We start from the raw sequence: 19,895 nt of genomic DNA on the forward strand, positions 1-19,895 counted from the left end.
ATAGTTAAAAATAAATTAGATTGTTTAAACACTTTTGTACAATTTAATTATTTGAAAGTTGTTTGATTGCTAGTATCCCATAAGGTAATAAACGGAGAAATGTTATTAAAAATTGCGAGTGATTGTATTCTAACATCAATTTTTTTCACTCACAGTTAAGTCCTTTGTCGCAGGTATCTAATCCCAAAAAAACATGTTACACCAAAAATTAGTCAAGTCAGGACAAGAATTTAATTTGCCCTAAACCCAAAATTATTTATACTAAATAGTCAATGTGATGCCATGGATTGGTCCATGTTGATCTATGCCATTGGTGTAAAACTGTGAGATTTCCATTGTATTGGACAGTGGAGCCATCTTTGATTTTCTACTCCCATCAGTTTTAAAATGGATTAAAGTAGTATTCATTGAAAATATGTTGATGCTTTCCCACATAATTAGTGCCCGACGTTAAACATCTCTTTTAGATGCAAATAAAACATCCTGCAAGGAACCTGACCTGAACCAACGTTGCCAAAGTACTGTTATCCCATGCTAGGTTCTAGTCTGCTCAGACTATGTACAATAGCCTCCACTCCTGGATACTGACCCTATCACTCTCCCAGGAACACCTCAGAGAGAGATAGACAGAGATAGATAGATTATTTATCAGTGCTGGTGTTAGAGGTTATGGGGACAAGGCAGGAGAATGGGGTTAGGAGGGATAGATAGATCAGTCATGATTGAATGGCGGAGTAGACTTGATGAGTCGAATGGCCTAATTCTACTCCTATTCCTTATGACCTCCTGTCTGATTTATTTTCCCATTATTCAGCTTTGCCATGGGAAATCAAATAAGATTGTGAATATAAATTCATTCAATGGATTCAACATGTTTGTCGTGTAGGCAAACAGATCACACGTTAAATAATGTTATATATAAAACTATTGATTATTCTGTATAGAATACAAAAACATATAATTTCTGATTACACTAATAACTTTATTTTTTTTAGTGTCCATCAAACGTACATAAACTAGATGGCTACATCTGTGACAATGATCAGGTAAGTGACAAAAGCAAAATTCTGTTGATGTTGAAGATTGGAAATAAAAATAGAAGATGTCAGAAATGCTCCGCAGGTCAGGCAGCATCTGGGAGAAATAAAAATTGTGTAACATTTTAGTCAGTAAAAGATCATTGACTGGGAAATTTTGGACCAGGTTTTGCTGGCAAGGAAAATTAGCCTTCAACTAAAGTGTAGGAAGGAACTGCAGATGCCAGTTTACACTGAAGATGGAGATGCTGTCTGACCCGTTGAGCTACTCCTGCATTTTGTCTCTGCCCTCATCTAATCATACCTTCCAGTACAAGGTCCTTCACAGCTCTTCAAGCAAGTTCCAGTCAGAGCTCTTCAGGTAGGATCCTCTGTGCTACCCTCCACCACCGATTATCACATCATGCCCAAGTGTACCTGATGGAAAGTCTGCAGTGGTGACATGATGCAGTTATCAACGCAATGTAGAAGCCCATCTTCCAAAACTTTCTTAAAGTTTTGACAGTCGGTTTTGACCCACTCCCAGATTTCCTGGCTGTTAAAATGGTGAAGCCTACTTTTATTTTGAGAAAAAAAGCTAACCCGAAATATAGACATTTCCATTTGCTCTATTCTCTAGAGACCTACAATTCGTATTGAAATTAATGGGGGTTGCAGATCCTGATCCATGTGGTACAGGGACTGTCAGCCACTTCTCCAGCATCAATTCTGGAGGAGCTTGGCAAGATCCATTGGAAAGTCAACAGTGGAGCATCTTGATGGGTGTGTTGCCACTGTTTGTGAGTTAGTCTAGGACTTCTAAGCTTGACAATAAATGTGCTGAAGAGCTGATCTTGCTAGCGTTGAAACAGGTAAATGCTGCTGGTATCATTGGCAGCTTCTGGCATTTACGAGACAAATTCTGGAATTTGCTGGACTTTTATCTCCACAAGTAGTCACTTCATCAAAAGAAGGAATTGATTACTTCGGGATGGGTGCAGAGGAGATTTATGAGGATGTTGCAATGACTGGAAAACTATCATAATGTGAAAAGATTGAATATGCTCGGACAGATTTTTTGGAATAGAAGTGAATTAAAAAGAGAGACTTAATGTGTTTTTATAATTATGAGATGCCTAGGGAACATCTATACATAAGTAAAACTCTGATCTTGTTATCTTCCGGTTTGGCGGTCATTCTATTTGCACAATAGCGCAATGCGATAGTGCTACGATTTTTCTCCACTTACTAACCGTTCCCACATACACACTTCCCCTCCCACCCCACCCCACCCCCCCACCCCACCTCACACCCCCCATGGTGACTGGGACCCAACGAGTCCCTTTGTTTAGTACATAAGAAGGACAGGCACAAAATGCTGGAGTAACTCAGCGGGTGAGGCAGCATCTCTGGAGCGACGAATGGGCGACGTTTCGGGTCGAGTCCCTTCTTCAGACTGATGTCAGGGGAGGGGGTGGGACCTTTGTCCTTTCTCCCTTTGACCTTTCTGTCCTGGGCCTTCTCCATTGTCAGAGTGAGGCCCAGCGCAAATTGGAGGAACAGCACCTCCTATTTTGCTTGGGTAGTTTACACCCCAGCGGTATGAACATTGGCTTCTCTAACTTCAGATAGCCCTTGCTTTCTCTCGCAATCCCCTCCCCCTTCCCAGTTCTCCCACTAGTCTTACTGTCTCCGACTACATTCTATCTTTGTCGGTCCCCTCCCTTGATATCAGTCATGAAGAAGGGTCTCGACCCAAAACATTGCCCATTCCTTCTCTCCAGAGATGCTGCCTCACCCGCTGAGTTACTCCAGCATTTTGTTTCCAAATGGTTTTGATTTAAACCAGCATCTGCAGTTCTTTCTTATACATAAGAAAAGTGTGTTTCTATTAGCTGAGAGGTCAACACGTTTGCATGTTGTTCGGAGCAGGGTGAGGAGGGTGCATAGATTTAAAATATTTTTTAGGATTAGAGGGGAGTTGAGCAATATGTCAGACAGAGGTAGATGTAGAGGTCTAGAACCTAGTACCTGAAAGATGATGGAGGCAGATGAATCTTCATGCGAAGAGCTGAGAGGGCCATGGACCCTGTACTGGAAGGTGACATTAGACTTTTTAACTGGCACAAGCTGGATGGGCCCTCTGCATCATAACATTTCTGTGATTTTCTGAGATGCTGCTTTACCTGATGAGAATTTCTGACACTTACTTCCTTTACAGCAGATAATTAGCAGAGTTTGAGATTTCCTATGGTGAGGTGGATTGCTCTGTAACCTTTTTTGTACTTTCTTACAGGGACGTTGTTATGGAGGGAGATGTAAAACTAGGGAGCGACAGTGCAAATATGTCTGGGGAGAAAGTAAGTTGAATGTATAAATTGTATGAAATTTAAATATATTTTGATTCATTCCTCAACCCATATTATAGTTAAATTGCAGCTTTGGCTGAATTATTGCATGGGAATAATTTTTTTGATTTAAAAAATGCACCTACGGCACTTATTCTGAGCCCCAATCCTGCTCCCAACAGCGGGAACAATCTTCCTGCATCTAGCCTGCCCAACCCCTTAAGAATTTTGTAAGTTTCTATAAGATCCCCCCTCAATCTTCTAAATTCTAGCGAGTACAAGCCGAGTCTATCCAGTCTTTCTTCATATGAAAGTCCTGACATCCCAGGAATCAGTCTGGTGAACCTTCTCTGTACTCCCTCTATGGCAAGAATGTCCTTCCTCAGATTAGGAGACCAAAACTGTACGCAATACTCCAGGTGTGGTCTCACCAAGACCCTGTACAACTGGAGTTCCTTGTTATTTAAAAAAATAGAGTGGCCATAAAGGAGAGTTCTCAATTTCCCTGCATCCCCTGCAAGCAATAGAGAAATTAGAATACAACAGTTGAATTTTTCCCTCTGTTTGACCAAGCAAGGATTGTGGTTTATAATCTTGTGTGGTATCTCGAACATCAGAAGAGGTCAGACTGGTCTGCAGAGGTCAACACTGCTCATGTGCAGATCTTGTTAAATCCCCTAACAACAGAGGTGCTGATTCAAGGAGTTCCCACCTTTGTAACAGCCGGCAATATAGGGCAATGAATGCTGTCCCCAAATAACCTTAATCAATTATTGGTGGAAGGCCATGTTTAGATTGCAATTTCAGCAGATTTTCAGGGCTGGTGTATACACAACCTCAGATTCCGTTACTAATTCAACAATCACTGTTTCTTTAGTATTCCTGAATCCCTTCACAAATTTGTGATAATTTAGCATAGATCTGTTACAGTTGCTCAATGAATAGGTCATTGTTCAAGTTCAAGTTCAAGTGAGTTTATTGTCATGTGTCCCTGTATAGGACAATGAAATTCTTGCTTTGCTTAAGCACACAGAAAATAGTAGGCATTTACTACAAAACAGATAAATGTGTCCATATACCATGATATAAATATATACACACATGAATAAATAAACTGGTAGTGCAAATAACAGAAAGTGGTTGCTAATAATCAGAGTTTTGTCCGAGCCAGGTTTAATAGCCTGATGGCTGAGGGGAAGGGTCTTGACATGAAACATCACCCATTCCTTCTCTCCAGAGATGCCACGTATCCCGCTGAGTTACTCCAGCATTTTTGTCTAACTTAGGACATTTTACAAACAGTTGTCCTTCTCTGACATCCACTAAAAAAAAATGGCAGTTTTTATTCATCATTTGTAGTACATTTGTCAGCAAATAACAGAAATACATTTGTTTTTTAGAAGCAAGAGCTGCAGACCAATTATGTTACGAGAAACTTAACATTGAAGGGACTGAAAAAGGAAACTGTGGCAAAGACAAAGGCACTTGGATTCAATGCAATAAACAGTAAACAGATATTCAATTAATAAAAAAATTTTTCATGTGATATAATAGACATTTATATAATGGACTGTTAGCTGATTATCACTCCTTAAGCCATTGAACAAAGCCAATCGACAAGACCAAAATCAGATAAATTATGTTGATGTTTGTTAATTAAACATGTATACTGAAGTAAAGGCAGCAATTTTGAGTTTTAATTACATTTTAACATTTATTCAAATTATCCAAATGAAAAATACTGTGGATGCTTAAAATATGAAATACAAACAGAAAGATTAAAGGTTCATCAATCTGAATGATAATTCTTTCTCTCCCCAAGTGTGCTACCTGAACTGCTGAGTATTTCCTCGTTATCTGTCTTTGTTATATTCTCAAAGATTTTGCAATATATTCCCAAGATAAGTTCATGGACAGCACAGTGGTGCAGCGGTAAAGTTGCGTGAACCACGATTCACAACGTTGAATTTCTGGATACCTTAAGATAAAAAGTTGAATATTGGACCAAAAAGTTCATTTAAAAACAACATGGTTGCATAATGACAATTAGATTTATCCTTTGGTCTAAAGAGCTGTGCTAAGAAAAGCTGTTTGATGCATTAATATATTCTGCACGGTGAAGAATTCTCCTATTCTTCTTTAAAATAGTGCCATGTGATTTTTACACCCACCTCATAGGGCACATGGCGCTTCACTTTATCTTTCATTGAAAGAATATTCTCTGAGAGTATTGTCCCAAAATTCCAGTCTAGGCTTGTACTCAAGTCACTGAAGTGGATCTTGCAACCACAATTTGCTGATTGTGGTGAATAAGCTACCCAATGGGCCACATCAATACAGAACAGGAAAAAATGCTAAAATGTATTCAAGACTGTTATCTATTTCTCTAATTTCAAATAGCTCCTGCAGTCTCACCCCCCCCCCCCCCCCCCCCCCCCCCACTTTCTCCCTCCCCCACCCCCACCCTAGTTGTCCTACTAGGTCAACTGATCGCATCTTTGTATCCCTGCCATTAGCACATCTTCTCCAACCAACAATGGGTCATTGTGGACCTCCCTTCCTGAAGTCATCTGTTGCCGGCCATGTTTTGGCCTGGCCTTCTCTATCTTTCAGACTGAAGAGGCGTTCCAACCCAAAATGTCACCTATTCCTGTTCTCCAGAGATGCTATTTTATCAACATTTTATCAATATCAATATTTTGTTACAGTAAGATTCCACATGAGGAATGAGTGAGGTGTCCAATCAATATTTCTCAAATTTAAATTCCCTGCCCTGGAATATTTCACACTTTGACTTTATTACTGACGTATCTGTGGAAAAACGTCCATGACCGATGCTGTTAGATACAGCACAAATTAAATGTTTGGTGGTGTATAAATCAAACAAATAGAAAGTTTGCAAAGTATTTGTACAAAAATTATATTAAAAATGTTCCCTTCATAATTTAACTAATTTATTTTAGTATTTTAACTAATTTAGTAGATTGAGAATTTTAATGTGATTTAATTCAAATTCTAATTACATTGCGTTCAAAGTAAATTCATTGTTATGTGCTCTATAACCCAATATGTTAACCTGGTTGACATGGACAAGGTGGGTCAAAGGGCCTGTTTCCATGCAATATAGTTCTCCAACTCGAAGGAAAATAAAATGTCGACCCATAAATAGAACACAGATAAATAAATATGAAAAATGCAATGATCAGATTGGTTGTTTGAGCAATTGGATATGAAAAATGTATCTTGCATCGTGCTCAAGTTTGCTTCTTATTTTACCAGAGATGTGCTTTGCGGTTATCTACTGTGTGCTGATACGTCCAATGTGCCAAGAGTAGGGGAACTGTGGGGTGACGTGACAATGACTTCACTCTTACAGAAACACAGGCACATCAACTGCAGGTAATTTATTATGCCTCTGATGCACAAACTACAAATTAAGCAAATGGAGAAGTTTCATCTTTGTGACTGATAATTAGTAATAACCAAGTCACTTTACATGATAGCAGTTGTGATTGGCCTATGAAAAGGAACTGTGAAGACTGAGCCTGTACTCACTGGAGTTTAGGTGATCCCATTGAACCTGTAAAACTATGAGAAGGTTTGATAGGGTAGATGTTGAAAAACTGTTTTCTAGGTATAGAGTTCAATGGTTCAATGTTACTTTATTGTCACATGTACCGAGGTACAGTAAAATTCTTATTATACGTAAATACAATCATACCTCAGTACAAGTGTATAAGGATAGTAGATTACATTGATGCAGTACACACGAGTATTTTTTTTTGCGCATCTTGTGTACTTAAAGTTTCAAAGTACCTACAAATGTCAAGTCTTAACACGGCCTTAAAAGCCTGTTGCCCTGGCAACGGCACTGGGTCAGAGTTGCAGGAATGATCTTGGTCTGCTGACGATGTAGGTGCCATCTACCATCGATCGGAGCTGTTGTGAGTTGTGCTTGATCCAGTGCAGAGCCTGTAGCGTAGCTGCTCTACGGACACATTGACCTGGATATGTTGACCCACCAACATGCCATTATTCGCTTCCCACTATTTCCAAATGGTAACACGGTGGCGCAGCAGTTTAGTTGCTGTCAGAAACCTGGGTTCGATACTGTCTACAGATGCTGTCTGTACAGACTTTGTACCTTCTCCATGTGACAGTGTGGGTTTTCTCTGGGTGCTCCGGTTTCCTCCCACACTCCAAAGACATACAGGTTTGCAGGGTAATTGGCTTCCATAGATTATAAATTGTGCATGGTGTGTAGGATAGAGCCGGTGATCGCTGGTCAGTGTGGACTCGATGGGCCAAAGGGCCTGTTTCCTCGCTGTATCTCTAAAGTCTAAAGACTCTGTGTGCTGGGTCACCTCCTCCTGTGTTCCTTGGGACATCCAGAGCACCTTAAATTAAGTAAATTGACTGACCTAGATATCCATAAGTGATTTTCTAGGATGTATTTGCAAGATGCGTTGGGTCAGATTTCATTTTTGCTTCTTTTCTTTTCCCCTTGTGATTATTTCATTTATTTTGTATCTGCTGTGTGTTTGTATTGCAACGAAGCAGAGATGAGAGCTTCAAGTCTGCTTCATATTGAGGTGAAGATCTTCACTGAGGGTTCCAAAAACTCTCAAGGAATGACCCAATTCTTGTATCTGTTCCTTAATGACCCACCAAACTCCACCGTAGCACTGCCAATGATCAGTCCTCTTCTTCCCCACAACCTCCCTTTTAACTAGGTGTCTCTGCTGCAGTCTGATCAATGCTTACAGCAGTCACAGTTTATTTACAACAAATGTTCTGACCCACCAAAAGCACATGAAATTCCTTCCTTAAATTAATTTAAGCCATCAGTAAAGATGAGTAATAGCGGCTACGAATAACTTTCTAGTTAAATCAGGCTATTACTTATGATTTATTTATTTAATTGCTTCATTTGAATCCATTGTCAACTTTGATTGGGCAAAGCAATTGGTATCATGATATTAGGTTAATTAAATATCTATAGAATCATTTAATTTCTATTACAGCTCAATTATTTGATTTTGTTATGGTTGTCAATAAATTTTAATATTTGTTGATGAACTCTTTTTCACTGAAACTTAACTCCTTTCAATTTTATAAACTGCAAAGTCCAGAGAGTACATTTTTAGCACTGCCAGGGGTGGTGGTGGAGACAAACAAGATAGAGACAATGAAGAGGCTTTTTGATAAGGACATGTATATGTAGTGAATGAAAGGTTACGGTGCCATGCAAGTGAAGGAAATTAGTTTAACTTGGCATGATAGTCAGTGCCATCATTCAGGTGCAAAGAGCCTGCTCCTGTGTTATATGCTCCAAAAATAATTAATACATCCAAAGGTTTTTGAAGATTTGAGAATTGGAAAGAGGATCCTATTAGCTTCATAGCTATCATTAAAAAAAAATCACTATATTCTTTAATTACTTTTTTTTTGCAGAGAAATATTGTGTTTAATGCCCATATGCTCTGCTCACTTCAGTTGGATTCTCCGGTAACTCATTGCGCAAACAATTCTATTATACTTCAATGAAAAATGTTTGCCTTGTTTAATTGTTTCTTGACATTTGAAACGATCAATTAATCATTCCCTTCATAAACTTGGAAGCATCAATTGTATTGGAGGTGGAACAAACGTTATTTAAGTCAAGAACTTTGAACATCTGTTGAGTGCACTGAACTTCAATTAAATGAATTTTGGAAGTCCAGTAGAATGCATCACGGATAGTTATGGCAAATTTAGGGCTACCAAAAAGGGGCATTGTTTTACTCCTTGGTTGAAATTGCTCTGCATTTTTTTTGTGTTACATTTGTTGGAATTATGTATTTTATAATTCAAAAATGTTGGGGTTATTGACTTATTGAATTATTTTTGTATATTACATGTTTACTATGTAGATTGTGTTTACATGTCTGTTACGTTGACTTCAGAATTAAGGGATAGAAGTTTAGGGGTAACATGAGGGGGAACTTCTTTACTCAGAGAGTGGTAGCGGTGTGGAATGAGCTTCCAGTGGAAGTGGTGGAGGCAGGTTCGTTGGTATCATTTAAAAATAAATTGGATAGGCATATGGATGAGAAGGGAATGGAGGGTTATGGTATGAGTGCAGGCAGGTGGGACTAAGGGAAAAAAGTTGTTCGGCACGGACTTGTAGGGCCGAGATGGCCTGTTTCCGTGCTGTAATTGTTTTCTGTTATCTATATTACGTTGCTACAAGTAAGAATTTCATTGTTCCATGTTGGTACATATGACAATTAAACACTCTTAACATTCTTGACCCTCTTCAAAACTGTCAAAAATAGTTTCAGAAGTGTCAATCTCTTAATGTTTTCTACTTTGGTCTCTTATCTTTCCAGTGGTGCCCATGTCATATTAGATGAAGAAACGGATCTGGGATATGTGCAAGATGGAACTCCATGTGGACAGGACAGAATGTGTGCCACTCGCAAGTGTCTGCCTGTCAAAGCATTTAATTTTAGTACCTGCCCCGGCACTAGTGGTGCAAAAAGATGTTCAGGACATGGGGTAGGTCAATAAAATAATTCAATTCAATGTAAAACCAAGCAACTGGAGATGTTGGTTTACCAAAAAAAGGCACAAAGTAACTCAGCAGGTCAAGCAACATCTGAGGAGAGGAGAACATGGATAGGCGACATTTCAGATCGGGACCTTTCCTCAGACTGATTATATTAAGGGGGGAGAAAGTTGGAAGAGATGGGGACGGGATAAAGCCTGGCAAGGTGGATACAGGTACGGGGGGTTTTGATTGAAAGATGGTTGGACGAAGGACAGAGATGAAAAGACAAAATGTGAGATAAAGATAGAAGAGGCTTGAAATGAGAAGCCTGAGGTTGGAATATAGGTGGAAGGGGGCATTGTGCAGGGAGGGGGGGGGGGGGGGGGGGAGTAAGGGGGGGAGGAGGAGGGAGGAGGGGGAGGAATGAAGAAATGGGGGCACATCCAGGTGGGACACAGGGAAGAAAGAGGGATAAAGAATGGTAGGAGGTTTGTTTGAAGGTTAGAATTCAGTGTTCATACAATTGGGTTATAAGTAACCCAAGCAGAATATGAAGTGCTGTTCCTTCTGTTCTCCCCCCTTTATTTCCCACTCCCTTCCCTGAGCCCCACCTGGATACACATCATTTTCTTCCCCCACCCTTCCCATTCCCTGCCATCTATATTTCTTCCATTGGCTTAATATTTCATGTCCCTTCTATCCTTATCCCCTTAACTTCTTTTCATCACTGACCTTTATTCAAATATTTGCCCCCTCCCGTTACCTGTATCCACCCAGGCTTTGTCCCATCCCCATCTCTCTTTCATGTCCCCTCCCCCTTACTATAAACAGATTGAAGAAGAGTCCCAACCTGAAACATCACCTATCCATGTTCTCCAGAGATGACCCGCTAAATTACTCCAACATTTTGTGTCTTTTTCAATCATTTAATAGTTAGTGGCTGTGCTGAAAATTGAGTAACTTACTTTGCTGTGAACACTAGTTCAAAATTTATCCAGTCTTCTCAATGTTCAAGTAGGTAAGTGCTAGGTAAATGGTATGATGAAAATATTCATAAATACTACATACTCAAAATAGGAAATGCATACTTTCTTGGTGAATAGTTTTGTGTATTTTCAGGTAAATTAGACTGAGACAATAAAATAAATGGGCTAGGGAATTAAAAATGGTAAATTGAAAATTGAGGAATAGTAAAACTCATGAACTTTAACTAATTTAAAAAATATATATTTTAACCCATGTTAAAAGCCAGTCATACAATAATAATAAAGCTGGTCTAGAATTCATGAAGTATTTGGAAGTTATTTAAATTTTTTATACATTTTAAAACTTAACTAATATTCTGAAGTGTGCGCATTTGCAACTTGCATGTTTAGAGTTATAGTTTATCAATTTTTATAAGTAAATGTATGAATATGTCCACTTTGTTAAAATTAAGTAATTTGCGGTTGATGCATAACATGCAAATTTCTGATTGGCTGCTTTTGATGTGATTTTTATCCTATCTCCTCTCAGTTATTTTCACATTGGAATTAAACAACAGCCATGTTTTGATTATTCAAAGGGTGGACTGTTATATTGTTAGCTGCTTATTTAATATAATTCCTTCTAAATAAAATATACCTTCTAATAATTCCAAATTCCTTGTCATTAACTTGTCCAACTGTTAAAAATTGAATGGCAATCTACAATACAAATATGGTATGTATATTGCATCCATGATCACCATGTCTTCATTCATGATTTGTTACAGGATGATCATTCAAGGCTCTGTTTGATGACACTCCTTGCTGTCTTGATATGCGAACATTGGTAGTCCAGGAAAATAACACATAAAATCTGCAGGGAGGGAACCATAAAGTTTAAATTTAGCAAATGCTTAACTCTGAATATGATACTGTCATTGTTTTTTTTAAATTGATCTCATGCCTGTTTTTGTTTGGGTATATTATCTGTCTGTATACATTTGTTTATTTATTTCCTATGTGTAATTTTGATTCTATTTTGTGAATATACAAGAAATTAATTGAAGGAATGATTGTGTTATCAGTGTTAAAACTACAGACATTGCCTTAATCTCCTAATGTGTTCATTTAAACAATGTCCTATGCCAAAATGAACCTACAGAATAAATGTTTTTAATTTTTTTATGCTTTGTACATAGTACAGTGTACAATTATACATTAATTGAGAAATGATAATCATGTGTGCACCCTTGCTCACTTGCTGATCCTGGAAAATATATTCAGAAATAATTGCGCTTCCCATTTTGTTGATTGATGATTCGATTATGAAACAAAAGGATTACTTTGAATATGCTTATCTGCGACAATGCAAAACAAATTGTAATTATTGCTTGCACTGAATTTATAAAGATAATGTAGCAACAAGTAGGATGTTATATGCAGTGACTCATAGTAAATAACTCATGAATGACTAATTAATGTATGCACGAGAAAAGATTTATAAACTATCTTGCTTTTCAGTGGTGATGATTTATTGTACTAGAGCGTGCAGCAGAGTTTGAAGGAACTAAGGATACATGTGTACCGCATGAGCAAGTGTGATGCATTGTATTTTCAGTGGCTTACGTTATATTTGTGCAACGTGCTATATCAAAAAATGTTATATTAACAGAAAAATTATATTTCAGATCAGACTGCTACAAATATATCATATGCTTTGATACTTCCAATGCATCTGTTTACATGTATATTTCAAGTGCTAGATTTTGTCCATGCTCTTGAAAATATTTTGATTTAATTCAGATTAGTTCTTTGCCATATCCACAAAGTTTCCTGAAAGTGGCGCCACAGGTAGATAGGGTGGTGAAGAAGGCTTTTGGCATGCTGACCGTTAATTGTCAGGGAATTGAGTACAGATGTGGGAACATTATGTTGCTGTTGTATGAGACATTGTTGAGGCCACACTTGGAAGGTTGTGATCAATTTAGGAAACCTGCAATAGGAAATATGCCATTAAGCTTTAAAGAGTGCAGAAAGAGTACAAGGATTTTGCCAGGACAGAAGGGCTTGAGCTATACGGAGAGAGTGGGCAGTCTCGGACTTTATTCCTTGGAGTGCAGGAGACTGAAGGGTGAACTGATAATGGTGTATAAAAGAAGAGAATAGATAGGGTGATCGATGAACAGTACTGGGTGTGATTTGGGGCAGAGATGCTGGAGCTTGGCTAACATCAATTCTAAGGTACATAGAATATAGTACCTTAGTAATGGTATTGATTTATTATTGTCACATGTACCATGTCACAATGCAAAACATTGTTTTGTGACTTGGTACACGTGACAAGAATATCATTGTTTTGTATGGTACAAGGGCAAATAATACCATGCATGCCTGCATCAGGTAGAGTAATTGAGAAAATTAACAGATGGCAGAAGGTTACAACTGCAAAGAAAGTTCAGATAAAGTGTAAAGGCTGCAACTATTTAAATCGGGGGGATCGGGAATTCATTCATAGCACATGAGGGCTGTTCAATGTTAGGGACGACAGATGGCACAATGGGCTAAGTGTTCGGCTGGCAACCGGAAGGTAGCCGGTTCGAATCCCGCTTGGAGTGCATACTGTCGTTGTGTCCTTGGGCAAGACACTTCACCCACCTTTGCCTGTGTGTGAATGTGTGTGAGTGATTGGTGGTGGTCGGAGGGGCCGTAGGCGCAGATTGGCAGCCACGCTTCCGTCAGTCTGCCCCAGGGCAGCTGTGGCTACAGAAGTAGCTTACCACCACCGAGTGTGACTGAGGAGTGAATGAATAATGCGATGTAAAGCGCCTTGAGTATTAGAAAGGCGCTATATAAATCCCATCCATTATTATTATTATTCAAGAGTGATAAAATTGGGGAAGAAGCTGTTCTAGAATCTCATGATACATGCTTTTGTATATTTTGATGAATGGGAGAAGATTGTATGGGGATGTGAGTGGTCCTTGATTAAATTGGCTGCTTTACGAAGGCAGCATGAGGTGTAGATGGAGTCAATGGGGGAAGGGGAGACTATGGAGTGATTTGTGTGATGGCTGGACTGCCTTCACAAATCTCTGCAAACTCTTGAAGTCTTGGGCAGAGCAATTGCTATACCAAGCTGTGATGCATCTAGTTAGGATGCTGTTGCTTTCTACAGTGCATCTGTAGACATTGGTAAGAGTCATTGAGAATATGCTGAATTTCTGTGGTCTTCTGTGGAAATAGAAGCATTGTTGTGCTTTCTTCCGCATGGCATCATTGTGGTGAACCAGAACAAATTGCTGGTGATTTACACCTAGAAACGTGAACCTGTGGATCATCTCCAGTTCAACACCATTGATTCAGACTGGGACCTCTGCTCCACCGCTTTCTGAGCTGCTCCATTATTTTGCCAACAATGAGGAATAGGTGTAGTCTCGACAACATGTTACTAAGCCCTCTATTTCCTTCCCATATTCTGCCTTGTCCTCCTGGTGACATCATCTGCAAACCTGTAAATTGAGTTAGAGCAGAATTTGGCCACACTGTTGTGATTGTACAGGGAATACAGTCGGGCTGAGAACACATCCTTGCAGGGCACTGGTATTGAGAATTATGATGGACAATATTTTGTCACCAATCCATACTAATTGTGGTCCTTGGTTCAATAAATCAAGGATCCAGTTTTGGAGGGGTGTGCTGAGACCTAGGTCCAGGTTTTGGGAGGCAAAGAGATGGGGGTTGGAATACTGTATATCAGACCAGCAGTGACAAATGCAGGGAAAATAATCATCACTGTCTCTCGGACACTTGGACCAGCAAGGGTACAAAAGTAAATTCTGCTGCAGGGAGAGCATTGGGTGCGGTGTAGGTGATGAGTGCAGGCAGTGCAGCCTTGTTGAACTGCCTTGGCAGTTGAGAGCAGGTGCAATGTGTTTTATGTCAGTAAGAATAAGCACTACTGAACAGTTATAAAAACACTTCTGGTTCATCGTTGTCCGCATAACCTTATCCTTTAGAGAAGATAGTATAAACATTAGAAATAGGAACTGGAGTACACCATTTGAGCCACCACTTCTCCACCTTTCAGCAAGATTTCGGTTGATCTTCCATCTCAACACCATTTTCCTGTCCAATTCCCATACCCACCAATTCTTCCAGTATGCAAAAGATCTATTGTTCTCAATGTAGCATGAACATGATGAGTGATGACTGAGTCACAACAACCCTCTGGGATGAAGAATTCCAAAGATTTGTTATTCTTTGATGAAATTTCTCCTCATTTTTGGCTATTATTTTCAGGCCGTGACTACTGATTCTGGATTCCTTGGCTAGATGAAATATCCTCCTCATACTGAACAATGTTATATGATTCACTGTGCTCTCCTCTTCTTTTAAACTCCAAAGAATAGAGGCCTTGCCTATTTAATTTCTCCTACCATGACAGATGGCCTTTTCAGGAACGAGTTTGGTGATTTTTACTTGTGGAACTTCCTCTGAAAGTATATGTCTCCTTTCTCAGATAACAAGACGAGAATGGCACACTGTTATTCAAGTGTAGTCTTAGCAAGTTTTTGTAGTATTGTGGTAAGAGGCACTTTTATCTTTTATCAAACCCTCTTGCAATAATGGCTAACAGACCATTTACCTTTTTTTCTCCCCCCACTACAATCAGTCTGAAGAACCCAAATCGTCACCTTTCCAAATTGTCCATAGACGCTGCCTGCACTTTTTCTTATTTTGTAAACCAGCATCTGCAGTTCCTTGTGCCAACTCTATACTATTTGCTTCTATTTCTAAACAAACTGCTGCACACGTATCTTAGCTTTTAGTGACTTGTGGCCAAAAATATCTGTTTGCCTTGAACATCTCTACATCTCTAATCATTTAAGAAACCCTAAGTAAATTTGCCACCTTGTCTCATTTGGTCTTCTTGTGACTCCAAACCATGAAAATGGGTACGTAGTGTAAGGAGTTTTAGACAGAGTCCCTCAGCAAGGGAAATGAGCAGGAGGTGGTGCTGGCAGGTAAGACTTGCTAAGACTACACTTGAAATACAATGTACCATCCCAGATTTTCCTCCTTGCCAGTTCACATGTTGGGCCAAATGCCCTGGTTTTCCTCTGGAGTCCACAATTGATTGCAAACAATTAAATCTTAGCAACTCACACAGAAAATGCGTTGGATGTATTGCTGTAGTGCTAGAATCTTTCAGTATTAAAAATGGCATTTTAAAGAAGTGATATGTGGCAGGTCCGTAAGGACTAAAACTTTGCGTAGGTGAAGCAAGCCTTGAAAATGAAGCACAAATTCACAGAATCTAGGATTGCTGTGAATTTGTTAAATTAGGAGGAGCAGAATCACCTAGCACAGGTTACATTTAAAAACAAAACTTTCAACAAGAGCTTGCAATTAAAGTTCATTCCAATTTCAGAATTGTAAATGAGGAAAATTGTGTGAATGATTTCAGTCAGCCAGTGCATCTTCGCACATCCTTCCATATTTTCAAAATCTAATTAAGTGATTTCTGATTTAACTGGTAAGCCAAATCTACATAGTTTGCTGTCACCAATTGGTAAGTGTAATTATCTTATTCGTCATTAATCAACATGATTTGCTTAACTCATTACTCACCAATGGTTAGATTGAAATGCTAACAGACTTCTGATGATTAGATAATCACCACTATTTATTCTCACCGTGAAATATAACCAGACATTTTGCTGCCTATTATACCAGAACCTGTTTGGAATGGCAAAGACTGCAAAATAACACACATTTTCATTGCTAAATAATGTACTACAGCATGCTAATGGATGAATTTACATAAATCACTCAGCTAACAAAGAAAACGGAGAATAAAACTGGATTGAAAACATTCAGCATAACTTGTTTATACTGGGTACAGTCTGAGCATTGAAATTAGATTTATGCTTGTTAAAAACTGATGAAATAGAAATTATTTTACAGTACTTTGGATTTATACAGTAATTGAAAATATTTTACATTGACGAGATTGTTCATAGGTTCATGGATGACTTTTACATTCCATTAAATTACATCATAATTGAAGGGACACTGCAAAGCCACTTTTCCAAGAGAATGTCATAAAGCTTCAGCTGAAAGGTCACGGGTAGTTTAAAATAAAACGGAGGGTTCTCACAATTGACACAGTGCTGACCTTTTTCATAGATGCTGCAATTTCTGTTTCTTGGACTGAATTCTTTGCAGCTCATAAATTGTGAATTGTTAAATCTTGATGACTGGGCTGTAACATTGATTTATAAGGAAATTAAAAAGGGGATAACAATACTGCCCTTTATAGCCTGCTTGACAAGGCTCTCATTCCTAACATGCACTGTTTACTGTTAACTGAGGTGATTAGCAATGAATTAATTATTGAATACAGTCTATTCAAAGCCAATGTATGCTTTACTTGGATACATTAATGTAATACTTAGTTAATTCATTCCAAAATCGTGTGGTATAAATGGAATAGGTGACATAGATCAAGGTTAATGATGTGGAAGCTCGGTTTCATACAGTATCAACATACTATCCTCTATTTGAGCCAGTACTTTTGTTAGTGTCTCTTCAAAAATGAACCTGCCAGTACAAACAAGAAATAACTTTCTATACTAATTCCAGTGAAGTACACTTGTTACCCAATGGAATTCAATGGCAGAGAGCGGTTGTTTGAAACTTTGCAATGACATGGGTGAAAGCTTGATATGCTTTCCCTGGATGTTTGCTTCAGCAAGATTTTAGATGAGAGGGGAAAGATTTAACAGGAACCTATGGGGGAAACTTTTTCATACAGAGGGTGGTGGATATATGGAATGAGCTGCCAGAAGAGGGTAGTTGAGGCAGGTACCATAATAACATTTAAAAGTCGTTGGGACAGATACATGGATAGGAAAGGTTTAGATGGATGTAGGCCAAACACAGGGAGGTGGGACTAGTGTAGATGGGGTATATTGGTCGACATGGTGTAGAAGTTGGACTGAACGGTCTCCATGCCGCATGCCATACTCTATGACTTAAAATAGTGCACTATTGAATTATGCGCAGCATCTGAGGAGCTAACATTACCAGACTATTTAGACATCTCCATTTTCGGACAGTCAGCTTTTGCTTGGAAAACATAGAAACATTCGGCCGTTCGAGCCTGCACCGCCATTCGATATGATCATGGCTGATCATCCAACTTAGTATCCCATCCCTGCCTTCTCTCCATACCCCCTGATCCCTTTAGCCACAAGGGCCACATCTAACTCCCTCTTAAATATAGCCAATGAACTGGCCTCAACTACCTTCTGTGGCAGAGAATTCCAAAAGGAATATGTTATTCCGCAATTCCAATGAAGCATGTTTAATTAACTATATTTACCTGCTTTTCTTCCATTTCTGAGGAATAATTGTAATCTTGCTTAACCTATAAATCATCAAGCTTTCTAACCATTTATCATACAATAATTTGCAAAAAAAAAATAACTTGCCAGCCTTGATAGGGAAATATAATTTAGTTGTAAACTTTGAAATTATGTTTATTTTCTTTGATTTTAATTTTTTAAGTAATAGAATGTCAAAGTTGAGCAAGTGTTCTCTAAGTGTACAAATAATTTGGAAAATTACAAAAGGTAGAAATTCAAAATACAGACACAAAATACTGGAAATACATAAAGAACAATAAGTTTAGAACAAAGAATAAAAAAGAGTCCAAAGGGAGACACCTAAAATGTAATTTTCAGTTTATAGTTTCTGATTATCCTGATTATATATTTCCCAGCATTTTATATTTTGTTTTAATTTGAGGCTAATAAATGGCCATTGGTTATTGGCCATGTTTGTTGACAGCTTGTTCTTTTCTGAATCCAACCCAAACAGAAATGCTGAAATTCTTCTTGCCAGTTGTTTGAAATGAAATTGATTTAGCCAATCTTTTATGGAAAATATCTCATTTTGTGTAATCACAGGTGCAAATTTGACAATGCTACATCTGCTTTGTCTCAAATCTGTCCTAAAGCTTTCTGATAGTTATTGACACTGAGAATAGGAGTTGAAAATCATTCCATTCACCTGCAATTCTGCATTAGAAGTAAGCATCGATGTATGAATTAAAAAAACATTTATATTTGTACTTTTACATTCATATATTTCCACTTCTAATGAAGAATGGCAGGTGACTGGAATACTTGGCTTAAGAAGCATGTTTAAAAAACATTTTATTTGTTAATTCACTTTAATTCAAAATTTTAATTTCAGAATAATGAGTGCAAAATATTAATGGCCCACTTTTCAAACCATTTAGAAATTATTTTTTCCACTGCTTAAGAACATCTTGTTATTTTATGGTTAAAATGATCCAAGCTTATCTTAATCTAGCACAGCAGTATACGGTTGAATATTGCTTGCAGCTTTGATTCATTTCTCAAGACATTGATTCATTAACTAGACATTAATTGTATGATTTTATTGCAGATTTGCAGTAATGAAGTGAAGTGTGCCTGCGACCCATCCTGGAATGACAGTGACTGCAGTATATTTACACCAAAGACATTGACAGGCGCAGCAGGACCAGGTTTGACTAAATTAAGTAATAGCATCCATTTTGGAATGTCTGTCAGTATTTCATAGATAGTTGTACCAGATATAGGAATAACATTTGGCCATTCAGTAATTCAAGCCTGAGATTGTGACAGATTTGTACCTGTATTTCATGTATCTGCTTTTACCTTTGATACCCCAACCTAACTGATATAACACCTAAAGCTGTCATTTGGGAGAACATTTTAGATTTTGACTACGTTCTGCATTATTATTGACTGGCTAGCACTACATTAATGCCCTCTTTATGCTGGATTTCCTCTAATGCAACTATTCCAAAAGTTCATTCCCCTTCAGTAATGCTAGATAAGCATGTTGACAAGATACTTTCAATTGGATTCATTCTACTCCTTCCACTCGAACTTAGCACAATTTAATGCTTTTCATTGGTAAGCCAACCAGTCAGATGCCATTTTCAGTTCAACAGCTT

The 19,895-nt window shown here is 38.3% G+C and overlaps 1 protein-coding gene across 11 annotated transcripts in view; it reads left to right on the forward strand.

Annotated features, from left to right (window-relative positions):
• The window catches only part of adam22 (ADAM metallopeptidase domain 22), a 256,501-nt gene that overhangs the window by 185,841 nt on the left and 50,765 nt on the right, over positions 1 to 19,895 (forward strand). For all 11 annotated transcript variants that reach the window (XM_033012998.1, XM_033013001.1, XM_033013004.1 and 8 more), the window contains 6 exons: positions 996 to 1,046; positions 3,313 to 3,376; positions 4,765 to 4,870; positions 6,644 to 6,763; positions 9,736 to 9,904; positions 19,340 to 19,439. In XM_033012998.1, coding sequence (XP_032868889.1) covers positions 996 to 1,046; positions 3,313 to 3,376; positions 4,765 to 4,870; positions 6,644 to 6,763; positions 9,736 to 9,904; positions 19,340 to 19,439 — 610 coding nt within the window. The remainder of the gene's footprint in view (positions 1 to 995; positions 1,047 to 3,312; positions 3,377 to 4,764; positions 4,871 to 6,643; positions 6,764 to 9,735; positions 9,905 to 19,339; positions 19,440 to 19,895) is intronic.

The sequence above is a fragment of the Amblyraja radiata genome, chromosome 2 (assembly GCF_010909765.2).
Source record: "Amblyraja radiata isolate CabotCenter1 chromosome 2, sAmbRad1.1.pri, whole genome shotgun sequence".
Taxonomy (NCBI): Eukaryota; Metazoa; Chordata; class Chondrichthyes; order Rajiformes; family Rajidae; genus Amblyraja; species Amblyraja radiata.